General features: G+C 46.1%; 1 protein-coding gene across 1 annotated transcript in view; it reads right to left on the reverse strand.

Annotated features, from left to right (window-relative positions):
• Positions 1-9718, reverse strand: part of LOC106588098 (multiple C2 and transmembrane domain-containing protein 2) — a 22559-nt gene extending 12841 nt beyond the window's left edge. The window contains exons 1-6 of the mRNA XM_045712377.1: positions 9435-9718; positions 7162-7285; positions 2332-2474; positions 2122-2198; positions 1576-1690; positions 1247-1276 (exon numbers count right to left, since the gene is read on the reverse strand). Of these exons, the coding sequence (XP_045568333.1) occupies positions 1247-1276; positions 1576-1690; positions 2122-2198; positions 2332-2474; positions 7162-7285; positions 9435-9518 (573 nt within the window). The 5' untranslated portion in view covers positions 9519-9718. The remainder of the gene's footprint in view (positions 1-1246; positions 1277-1575; positions 1691-2121; positions 2199-2331; positions 2475-7161; positions 7286-9434) is intronic.
• Positions 9719-13146: the final 3428 nt, after the last annotated feature.

The raw sequence follows: 13146 nt of genomic DNA on the forward strand, positions 1-13146 counted from the left end.
TGAGCTTTACATCAAGAGAAAACTGCCAGCTGCAGAGAAATACATTAAGCTCCTATTGAGTTCAGTAGATTAAGCTGTGGCACAAATGGCACCCCTATTCTCGTGCAGTGCACTACTTTAGACCAGGCACCGTAGGGAATAGGGTGCCATTTGGGACGAAGGCCCCGTCTCAGAGCAATCATCTTCCGGCTGTAACGGAGCTTAATGAAAACGGATGTTTAAACCCGTTTCATATCGCACGCACGCAGCGGAGGACGACACACTGCAAGGAAACAGAACCAACCAGCTACATTGGTCTTCATCAAATCAGACCAACACATCGTTTATTTAAGTTATTAGTAGGGTTGTGGCAGCAACTTATTGTAAAACACTGAACGGTGTCTTGGTGGTATACTGCCCTCTAGTGTAGAAATAGAATAACAACGTCCAGCTTTATGGGACTGATTCAGTTCAAACAAATGAATCGTTTCAATGAAAAACTGTCCGTTTTTGGATCCTGATTACATAGTGGTGTCAGAACACTAGAGTGGATCCTTAGTGATGAAATAGTGGTGTCAGAACACTAGAGTGGATCCTTAGTGATGAAATAGTGGTGTCAGAACACTAGAGTGGATCCTTAGTGATTAAATAGTGGTGTCAGAACACTAGAGTGGATCCTTAGTGATGAAATAGTGGTGTCAGAACACTAGAGTGGATCCTTAGTGATTACATAGTGGTGTCAGTACACTAGAGTGGATCCTTAGTGATGAAATAGTGGTGTCAGAACACTAGAGTGGATCCTTAGTGATGAAATAGTGGTGTCAGAACACTAGAGTGGATCCTTAGTGATGAAATAGTGGTGTCAGAACACTAGAGTGGATCCTTAGTGATGAAATAGTGGTGTCAGAACACTAGAGTGGATCCTTAGTGATGAAATAGTGGTGTCAGAACACTAGAGTGGATCCTTAGTGATGAAATAGTGGTGTCAGAACACTAGAGTGGATCCTTAGTGATGAAATAGTGGTGTCAGAACACTAGAGTGGATCCTTAGTGATTCCATAGTGGTGTCAGAACACTAGAGTGGATCCTTAGTGATGAAATAGTGGTGTCAGAACACTAGAGTGGATCCTTAGTGATTCCATAGTGGTGTCAGTACACTAGAGTGGATCCTTAGTGATTACATAGTGGTGTCAGAACACTAGAGTGGATCCTTAGTGATTACATAGTGGTGTCAGAACACTAGAGTGGATATCTTTGGATGACTTACCCTGATACTCCTCTTCCTCTTAGGCCACCTCTGCAACAGGTACATGCAGGTTACAAGCACAACAGAACAACACACTGTCACAGTTAGTAGAGGAACAAAAACATGCAAGTTTATCTGTAGAATATGTCAAAACAAAATGGTCAATTCCATCAATCTCAGTCAAATCAGGAAGTAAAAAAAACTAACTCCAATTCTCATTTTCTTCAAAGCTTCTCTATGTGAAACAAATGGAATTTGAATTTCAGTTTACTTCCTGAATTGACTGAACTGAAAAGGAATTGACCCCCAAGCCTGTTAGATATGGTATATTGTATTGTCTAGTTCCTTACAGAGTTCCTCTCGTTGTCTCTATCCCTAAGAGAGAGAGACATGTCCAGCATGATGACTCCCATGTCCTCCTCCAGACTGTTGGGGTCGTCCAGATGCACGGACAGCTCACACACCCTGGGGATACAACAGGGTTAGCTTAGCATAAAACATGAACAAGAAATGCCAGGTTGGAGAGAATCTGTCTCATTATGAAGAAATGCCAGGTTGGAGAGAATCTGTCTCATTATGAAGAAATGCCAGGTTGGAGAGAATTAGTGTTATTTTCATATTGACAACATTAACGGCATCAGAATACTTGTGTGTCTGTACTGACGTGTGTAACTGGTAGACACACACACACACACACACACACACAACACGTGTTAATGTTTTTAAATGTATAAGATTACTTTATTGATGATATTCCAGTAGAAACAGAGACTAGCTCTGGTTGCTGCCTCTCTAACCTCTAGGTGACCTGCTGCCAGAGTTACAACAAAACAATAAATCATCATCTCCTGAAAATTGAAGACATTTAAAAAAATAAAAAAAAATGTGTCACTCACTTTTCCATCTCCAGATCAGTGAGGAGAACGTAGCCGGATCCCATGAAGTCATCCATGGTCAGATCCCGGTCATACACCTGCAACGTAGACCAGGTGAAGATGGGTAATTAATAAAGACTGGACACAGAACAAAGAGCAGAAACACTCTTCTGATCAGAATGGCCCCTACTGAGGCCCTAACACACGGGGTGTCTGTCCTTCACCCCTTACCTTAATATACAGTCTCTGGTCCAGGTCTCTGACAGGGAAAGAGAAGGACTCGTTCCACGTCGGGTTGAGGTTCTTGTAAACCACTTTGCTCTTGTATAGTGTCTTCCCGTCCAGTTTAAACTTCACATAAGGATCACTTGTACCTGAGAAAACGGACAAAACACGGAGATGGAATATCTCCATGAGTGGACGAATGGCTTCATCATACACTACGGCCCTGATTTAATGTCATTATTATGGGGTGGCCTCAGTGGCTAAGTGTGTCTGCACTGAGATTGGGTGGTTGGTGAGAGTGAACTTGCAGTCACCATTTCCTTGTACTGTGTAACATGTGTATCCTGTGCATATGACTAATAAAACGGGACAAGACTAATGATTAATGGAATGCAAACAATAAGCAGGAAGAGATTTCACTGAGAGAGTCAGGAAGAAAAAACTATATACTCAATACTCTACATTCAGTCATCTTCCGGCTCAAACCTCAAGTCATGTCTCAGTACTGAGAGACTTTCTTCCAGAGGAAGTGGGTTTGACGATGGGCTCAATGTGAGACAGTACAGTTTCCTGAGATAACCAGTCACGACAACTCAGTATTATCCATGATGCAACGTTCAGAAGAGCAACGGTGAAAACCGTCAACTGTTAAGAGAAGACAATATCTCCACTACTCTAGACATGGAGTCAATATCTCCACTACTCTCCACTACTCTAGACATGGAGTCAATATCTCCACTACTCTAGACATGGAGTCAATATCTCCTCTACTCTAGAAATGGAGTCAATATCTCCACTACTCTCCACTACTCTAGACATGGAGTCAATATCTCCTCTACTCTAGACATGGAGTCAATATCTCCACTACTCTCCACTACTCTAGACATGGAGTCAATATCTCCTCTACTCTAGACATGGAGTCAATATCTCCTCTACTCTCCACTACTCTAGACATGGAGTCAATATCTCCTCTACTCTCCTCTACTCTAGACATGGAGTCAATATCTCCACTACTCTAGACATGGAGTCAATATCTCCTCTACTCTCCACTACTCTAGACATGGAGTCAATATCTCCACTACTCTAGACATGGAGTCAATATCTCCACTACTCTCCACTACTCTAGACATGGAGTCAATATCTCCATTACTCTAGACATGGAGTCAATATCTCCACTACTCTCCACTACTCTAGACATGGAGTCAATATCTCCACTACTCTCCACTACTCTAGACATGGAGTCAATATCTCCACTACTCTAGACATGGAGTCAATACCTCCACTACTCTCCACTACTCTAGACATGGAGTCAATACCTCCACTACTCTAGACATGGAGTCAATATCTCCACTACTCTAGACATGGAGTCAATATCTCCACTACTCTAGACATGGAGTCAATACCTCCACTACTCTCCACTACTCTAGACATGGAGTCAATACCTCCACTACTCTCCACTACTCTAGACATGGAGTCAATATCTCCACTACTCTCCACTACTCTAGACATGGAGTCAATATCTCCACTACTCTAGACATGGAGTCAATATCTCCTCTACTCTAGACATGGAGTCAATATCTCCACTACTCTCCACTACTCTAGACATGGAGTCAATATCTCCACTACTCTAGACATGGAGTCAATATCTCCACTACTCTAGACATGGAGTCAATATCTCCACTACTCTCCACTACTCTAGACATGGAGTCAATATCTCCACTACTCTAGACATGGAGTCAATATCTCCACTACTCTCCACTACTCTAGACATGGAGTCAATATCTCCACTACTCTCCACTACTCTAGACATGGAGTCAATATCTCCACTACTCTAGACATGGAGTCAATATCTCCTCTACTCTAGAAATGGAGTCAATATCTCCACTACTCTCCACTATTCTAGACATGGAGTCAATATCTCCTCTACTCTAGACATGGAGTCAATATCTCCACTACTCTCCACTACTCTAGACATGGAGTCAATATCTCCTCTACTCTAGACATGGAGTCAATATCTCCTCTACTCTCCACTACTCTAGACATGGAGTCAATATCTCCTCTACTCTAGACATGGAGTCAATATCTCCACTACTCTAGACATGGAGTCAATATCTCCTCTACTCTCCACTACTCTAGACATGGAGTCAATATCTCCACTACTCTAGACATGGAGTCAATATCTCCACTACTCTAGACATGGAGTCAATATCTCCACTACTCTCCACTACTCTAGACATGGAGTCAATATCTCCACTACTCTAGACATGGAGTCAATATCTCCACTACTCTCCACTACTCTAGACATGGAGTCAATATCTCCACTACTCTAGACATGGAGTCAATATCTCCACTACTCTAGACATGGAGTCAATATCTCCACTACTCTAGACATGGAGTCAATATCTCCACTACTCTCCACTACTCTAGACATGGAATCAATATCTCCACTACTCTCCACTACTCTAGACATGGAGTCAATATCTCCACTACTCTCCACTACTCTAGACATGGAGTCAATATCTCCACTACTCTAGACATGGAGTCAATATCTCCACTACTCTCCACTACTCTAGACATGGAGTCAATATCTCCACTACTCTCCACTACTCTAGACATGGAGTCAATATCTCCACTACTCTAGACATGGAGTCAATATCTCCACTACTCTCCACTACTCTAGACATGGAGTCAATATCTCCTCTACTCTCCACTACTCTAGACATGGAGTCAATATCTCCACTACTCTAGACATGGAGTCAATACCTCCACTACTCTAGAAATGTGTATTTTTGTTTCCGTGTACAAGGCACGACTTCCACCAGCCGAAAAAGCTTAGTAGTAACATTAATACTATGCCTTCTCAATGCAGTCGCTGTAGTCGTGTTATAAAGGAGAACTATCGCCTTATGGTGTGGATAGTCATGTTGCAAGCCCAGCTTCAGATGCAATCGTTATGCAAGGATGAAACAGCGTCTGTGCCACCAGTAAGTACAGATAGTAACGTTAGTATAAACCCCCTTGCACGGTCCCCGCAGCCGTACATCTTTCTCATGGCTTCTGGAGGGAAACGCTGTAGGAATGCTCAACCGGTGTCGCTCATTCAGCCGACAGAAACTTTCAACCGGTTCTCCCCGTTAAGCAGCGAGTCTGAGGCCGAGCCTTCTCTGGTCCCTCCTCCTCCCGTTACGGGGTCTGAGCCTTCTCTGGTCCCTCCTCCTCCCGTTACGGGGTCTGAGGCCGAGCCATCTCTGGTCTCTCCTCCTCCCGTTACTGGGTCCGAGCCTCCTCTGGTCTCTCCTCCTCCCGTTACGGCGTCTGAGACGCCGAAGCCTCCCACCATTAGCTCTGACAAATTGAAAACCCTAGTCATTGGCGACTCCATTACCCGCAGGTCACCAAGGTCACCAAGCGCCACATAGCTTCAGCGTGTAAATCAGCTAGAAAGACGTGTCGGCATCGAGTAACAATCTCTGGCCCCCTCCCAGTTAGGGGGAGTGATGAAAACTGTTTTCTGCCCCTCCCAAAGGATAGAATTTGTAGATAATTGGCCCTCTTTCTGGGACTCACCCACAAACAGGATCAAGCCTGGCCTGCTGAGGAGTGACGGACTCCATCCTAGCTGGAGGGGTGCTTTCATCTTATCTACGAACATAGACAGGGCTCTAACTCCTCTAGCTCCACAATGAAATAGGGTGCAGGCCAGGCAGCAGGCTGTTAGCCAGCCTGCCAGCTTAGTGGAGTCTGCCACTAGCACAGTCAGTGTAGTCAGCTCAGCTATCCCCATTGAGACCGTGTCTGTGCCTCGATCTAGGTTGGGCAAAATTAAAAATGGCGGTGTTCGCTTTAGCAATCTCACTAGAATAAAGACCTCCTCCATTCCTGTCATTATTGAAAGAGATTGTGATATCTCACATCTCAAAATTGGGTTACTTAATGTTAGATCCCTCACTTCCAAGGCAGTTATAGTCAATGAACTAATCACTGATCATAATCTTGATGTGATTGGCCTGACTGAAACATGGCTTAAGCCTGATGAATTTACTGTGTTAAATGATGCCTCTCCTCCTGGTTACACTAGTGACTACATCCCCTATATATTTTTTACATTTTTTATGACTGCGTTTTCGATTTTTTTTTTTAGCTTCTAGTCATGAAATCTATGCAGCTACTCAATCACTTTTTATAGCTACTGTTTACAGGCCTCCTGGGCCGAATGCAGCGTTCCCCACTGAGTTCCCTGAATTCCTATCGGACCTTGTAGTCATAGCAGATAATATTCACATTTTTGGTGACTTCAATATTTACATGGAAAAGTCCACAGACCCACTCCAAAAGGCTTACCACAGAGGTCTCTGATGACCAGGTGTTATGTGTTATGAAGTGTTATGAAGTGTAATAACAGTCTTACCACAGAGGGCTCCAATGACCAGGTTTTATGAAGTGTTATGAAGTGTAATAACAGTCTTACCCCAGAGGGCTCTAATGACCAGGTTTTATAGTGTTATGAAGTGTAATAACAGTGTTACCACAGAGGTCTCTAATGACCAGGTTTTATGTGTTATGAAGTGTTATGAAGTGTAATAACAGTGTTACCACAGCGGTCCCTGATTACCAGGTTTTATGTGTTATGAGTGTTATGATAAGTGTAATAACTGTCTCACCACCTCATTTGAAGTGTTATGAAGTGTAATAACAGTGTTACCACAGAGGTCTCCAATGACCAGGTTTTATGTGTTATGAAGTGTTATGAAGTGTAATAACAGTGTTACCACAGCGGTCTCTGATTACCAGGTTTTATGTGTTATGAAGTGTTATGAAGTGTAATAACAGTGTTACCACAGCGGTCTCTGATGACCAGGTTGCGTCCCTCCTTCAGGTTGATAGAGAGGAGGTAGGACCTCTGGGACTCTCTGGTGCTGCCTGATACACTCAGCATCTCAGTAGGACTCCCCATCTCAAACTGTTGGAGTACATAGACGAAGGGTCACTTTATATTTATACATTCATTAGTCCTGGATTAGTCCAGAATAAATCACAGCTGGGTAGACTTCCATACATACAGTTAACTGACCAAAATAACAGAAACACTGGAGCAAATGAGGGATACAAAGTATATTGAAAAGCAGTTATCACAGGTGTGATTCAAGCAATTAACACATACCATCATGCTTAGGGTCATGTAGAAAACGCCCAGCCCAATATTTTGGCTTCCATGGCTACAAGAAGAGATCTACGTGACTTTGACAGAGGGGTCTCAAAGGAACTTAGGGGGGTTTAAAGGGTGTGTCTCAGACACCAGATCTCAACCCAGTTGAACACTTATGGGAGATTCAGGAGAGGCGCCTGAGACAGCGTTTTCTACCACCATCAACAAAACAAGACATTATGGAATTTATTATGGAAGAATGGTGTCGCATCCCTCCAATAGAGTTCCAGACACTTGTAGAACCTACACTCGTAGAAAAAGAGAGTTCCAAAAGGGTTTCCCCACAGGAGAACCCTTTTAGGTTCCAGGAAGAACCCTTTTAGGTTCCAAGAAGAACCCTTTTAGGTTCCAGGAAGAACCCTTTTTGGTTTCAGGTAGAACCCTCTGTAGAAAAGGTTCTACATGGAACCCAAAAGGGTTCTACCTGGAACAAAAGGGTTCTACCTGCCACCTTCAAGGGTTCTTCAAAGTGTTCTCCAATGGGGACAGCCGAAGAACCCTTGACGGTTCTACATAGCACCTTCTACTAAGGGTGTATGACAAGGCGTATTGAAACTGTTCTGGCTCGTGGCCCTACTGAGACACTTTATGTTGCTACACTATACGTACCAAAGTATATGGGCACCCCTTCAAATTAGTGGGTTAGAGCCAGTTACTGAGCCCATCCAGACAAGACCAGCTCAGAGCTCTAAACTTCTATCCCTCTAACCCTGACCCTGTCCAGACCAGTCCAGCTCAGAGCTCTAAACTTCTATCCCTCTAACCCTGACCCTGTCCAGACCAGTCCAGCTCAGAGCTCTAAACTTCTATCCCTCTAACCCTGACCCTGTCCAGACCAGTCCAGCTCAGAGCTCTAACCCTCTATCCCTCTAACCCTGACCCTGTCCAGACCAGTCCAGCTCAGAGCTCTAACCCTCTATCCCTGACCCTGTCCAGACCAGTCCAGCTCAGAGCTCTAAACTTCTATCCCTCTAACCCTGACCCTGTCCAGACCAGTCCAGCTCAGAGCTCTAACCCTCTATCCCTCTAACCCTGACCCTGTCCAGACCAGTCCAGCTCAGAGCTCTAAATCACCCTTAACCCTCCTGACCAGTCCAGCTCAGAGCTCTAACCCTGTCCCGACCAGTCCAGCTCAGAGTCTCTAACCCTGACCCAGTCCAGACCAGAGCTCTAACCAGTCCAGCTCAGAGCTCTAACCCTGTCCAGACCAGCTCAGAGCTCTAACCCTGACCAGTCCAGCTCAGAGCTCTAACCCTGACCAGTCCAGCTCAGAGCTCTAACCTCCAGACCAGTCCAGCTCAGAGCTCTAACCCTGACCAGTCCAGCTCAGAGCTCTAACCCTGACCAGTCCAGCTCAGAGCTCTAACCCTGACCAGACCAGCTCAGAGCTCTAACCCTGACCAGTCCAGCTCAGAGCTCTAACCCTGACCAGTCCAGCTCAGAGCTCTAACCCTGACCAGACCAGCTCAGAGCTCTAACCCTGACCAGTCCAGCTCAGAGCTCTAACCCTGACCAGTCCAGCTCAGAGCTCTAACCCTGACCAGTCCAGCTCAGAGCTCTAACCCTGACCAGACCAGCTCAGAGCTCTAACCCTGACCAGTCCAGCTCAGAGCTCTAACCCTGACCAGTCCAGCTCAGAGCTCTAACTCGTCCATCTGGGACGCAGTGTTAGACTGCTGTGGTACAGTGTCCATTAGGGACCAGGCGGTGCTGTGATACAGTGTCCATTAGGGACCAGGTGGTGCTGTGGTACAGTGTCCATTAGGGACCAGGCGGTGCTGTGGTAGAGTGTCCATTAGGGACCAGGCGGTGCTGTGATACAGTGTCCATTAAGGACCAGGCGGTGCTGTGATACAGTGTCCATTAGGGACCAGGCGGTAGACTGCTGTGATTTAGAACTTACACTGTTGTTCTCCGTGTCTTGTGATGTTTGGGTCTCAAGGTCTTGGCTGTCACCGTTCTGCTGTTGAGACAGACACATGTTCATTCCATTAACAAACACAACAATTCATAACCCACAAGATACAGTATTATCCTGTAATACCATGATGTCACCAGAAACAAAACCTGAAAGAAACAATGACAGTAAGATTTTCAGATCAAGTCCATGTAACATGTTGGAAGTAGGAACTTTGACCTATATTGCAACAGAAAAATAATCCTGCAACAACAGGATTTGAAAGTTTAGTCGATAACGTTGCTTGATCGGGTGGTTAGGCTATTAGCTGGCCCGGAAGTAGGCTAGATGAAAAGTGCAATGCTGTTCATATAATCGTGTGTTCGTGCGGGGCTTTCAGTTCATTTACGTAGACCATCAAGCTCATCTGCATCTCCTGCCATGCAGGAAAATGTTCAGCAACAAAAACGAGTGATCAAATGACGAGCCTAAACCTGTAAACTATAGCCGGTGTCTGTCAGCCAGTCTCTTTTTTGTTTCCTGTCCTGGATTATACTCTCTCTCCGTGTCCATGTAGTTATGAAACATTCCTCTGCTGCGGGATACAAAGAATGATAAGCCACACAACTGAGATTAATGACTTGAACAATTTGACTTCCCTCTTATGTAGCTGATGTCATGACGTGGCACTTTCTGGGTGTATATCGTGGCTTCCCCCCTCTCTCTCTCTCTCTCTCTCTCTCAATCTCTCTCAATCTCTAACCCTGACCAGTCCAGCTCAGAGCTCTAACCCTGACCAGACCAGCTCAGAGCTCTAACCCTGACCAGACCAGCTCAGAGCTCTAACCCTGACCAGACCAGCTCAGAGCTCTAACCCTGACCAGACCAGCTCAGAGCTCTAACCCTCTATCCCTCTAACCCTGACCCTGTCCAGACCAGTCCAGCTCAGAGCTCTAACCCTGACCAGTCCAGCTCAGAGCTCTAACCCTGACCAGACCAGCTCAGAGCTCTAACCCTGACCAGTCCAGCTCAGAGCTCTAACCCTGACCAGACCAGCTCAGAGCTCTAACCCTGACCAGACCAGCTCAGAGCTCTAACCCTGACCAGTCCAGCTCAGAGCTCTAACCCTGACCAGACCAGCTCAGAGCTCTAACCCTGACCAGTCCAGCTCAGAGCTCTAACCCTGACCAGACCAGCTCAGAGCTCTAACCCTGACCAGACCAGCTCAGAGCTCTAACCCTGTCCAGTCCAGCTCAGAGCTCTAACCCAGACCAGACCAGCTCAGAGCTCTAACCCTGACCAGTCCAGCTCAGAGCTCTAACCCTGACCAGTCCAGCTCAGAGCTCTAACCTTGACCAGTCCAGCTCAGAGCTCTAACCCTGACCAGACCAGCTCAGAGCTCTAACCCTGACCAGTCCAGCTCAGAGCTCTAACCCTGACCAGTCCAGCTCAGAGCTCTAACCCTGACCAGTCCAGCTCAGAGCTCTAACCCTGACCAGTCCAGCTCAGAGCTCTAACCCTGACCAGTCCAGCTCAGAGCTCTAACCCTGACCAGTCCAGCTCAGAGCTCTAACCCTGACCAGTCCAGCTCAGAGCTCTAACCCTGACCAGACCAGCTCTAACTCGTCCATCTGGGACACCCAGGTTCTGTTATCTCAGGCCATACATTCCTGGCAGAGACTCTCTTCCCCTGGCCATGCAGACAGACAGACAGAGACAGAGACAGAGAGAGAGAGAGAGAGAGAGAGAGAGAGAGAGAGAGAGAGAGAGAGAGAGAGAGAGAGAGAGAGAGAGAGAGAGAGAGAGAGAGAGAGAGAGAGAGAGAGAGACAGAGAGAGAGAGAGAGAGAGAGAGCGAGAGAGACCACAGAGAGAACAAGGGATTTCACTGGGCCAAACTCCTAAATCCCCCAAAATGGGAGTTTTAAACAATATGTCCACCTTTGAGAGTGTGGGAATGGTCCGTGGACACTCAAGGGACAGTTATGACGAGTGCGTTTCATTTGGTGACCTCATGGAGGACAGGAAACACACATAACTATATCTCTGAATGTGTACATTTTTCAACTATGAGGGTTTGCATCTAATTCTTGTATAAAAATGAATGAGTAAAGATGAAACTATTTGTGAAATGATGCAATGTGATGTTAACCTTTAATTTTGAGAGAATGTTATTCCCTGTAAAGTTTAACTAGTCAGCGGACACGTCCCCCGTGAGCACAGACATGATCTGGCGTCATGGAACCACCTTTTCTATCGTTTACGAATAAAAACCCCTCCTGAGGAAATCCTCTTCAGACTGAGCAAACCCACAGCGGGACCTGGGATGGTGAATAGGTGATTACCAAAACCAGAACACGCAAACCTCCAGTGGAAGCGAAGTTTGTAACGGTTGTTGAATTCCTAAGGTTGTAACGGTTGTTGAATTCCTAAGGTTGAAACGGTTGTTGAATTCCTAAGGTTGTAACGGTTGTTGAATTCCTAAGGTTGTAACGGTTGTTGAATTCCTAAGGTTGAAACGGTTGTTGAATTCCTAAGGTTGTAACGGTTGTTGTAACGGTTGTTGAATTCCTAAGGTTGTAATGGCTGTAACGGTTGTTGAATTCCTAAGGTTGTAATGGCTGTAACGGTTGTTGAATTCCTAAGGTTGTAACGGTTGTTGAATTCCTAAGGTTGTAACGGTTGTTGAATTCCTAAGGTTGTAACGGTTGCTGAATTCTTAAGGTTTCAACGGTTGCTGAATTCCTAACCATAACCAGCCTTGGCTACACGGGTGGAAATGGTTAAACTCTGAGACTATCGATCCCTACAGAATAAGAGCAAATCTTAGATACTAATTACTAGACTGCAGCTAGAAATGATGGACGCCTGACGTACCCATTACAACAGACACTATCAGGAGCCGCCGACGGACCGACGATTCCAACAGAGAAGCTCTGAACTGACTCTCCAGCAGACGGACCGACGATTCCAACAGAGAAGCTCTGAACTGACTCTCCAGCAGACGGACCGACGATTCCAACAGAGAAGCTCTGAACTGACTCTCCAGCAGACGGACCGACGATTCCAACAGAGAAGCTCTGAACTGACTCTCCAGCAGACGGACCGACGATTCCAACAGAGAAGCTCTGAACTGACTCTCCAGCAGACGGACCGACGATTCCAACAGAGAAGCTCTGAACTGACTCTCCAGCAGACGGACCGACGATTCCAACAGAGAAGCTCTGAACTGACTCTCCAGCAGACGGACCGACGATTCCAACAGAGAAGCTCTGAACTGACTCTCCAGCAGACGGACCGACGATTCCAACAGAGAAGCTCTGAACTGACTCTCCAGCAGACGGACCGACGATTCCAACAGAGAAGCTCTGAACTGACTCTCCAGCAGACGGACCGACGATTCCAACAGAGAAGCTCTGAACTGACTCTCCAGCAGACGGACCGACGATTCCAACAGAGAAGCTCTGAACTGACTCTCCAGCAGACGGACCGACGATTCCAACAGAGAAGCTCTGAACTGACTCTCCAGCAGACGGACCGACGATTCCAACAGAGAAGCTCTGAACTGACTCTCCAGCCGACGTACCGACGATTCCAACAGAGAAGCTCTGAACTGACTCTCCAGCCGACGGACCGACGATTCCAACAGAGAAGCTCTGAACTGACTCTCCAGCCGACGGACCGACGATTCCAACAGAGAAGCTCACAACGACATATGG

This window comes from Salmo salar, unplaced genomic scaffold (genome assembly GCF_905237065.1).
Source record: "Salmo salar unplaced genomic scaffold, Ssal_v3.1, whole genome shotgun sequence".
Taxonomy (NCBI): Eukaryota; Metazoa; Chordata; class Actinopteri; order Salmoniformes; family Salmonidae; genus Salmo; species Salmo salar.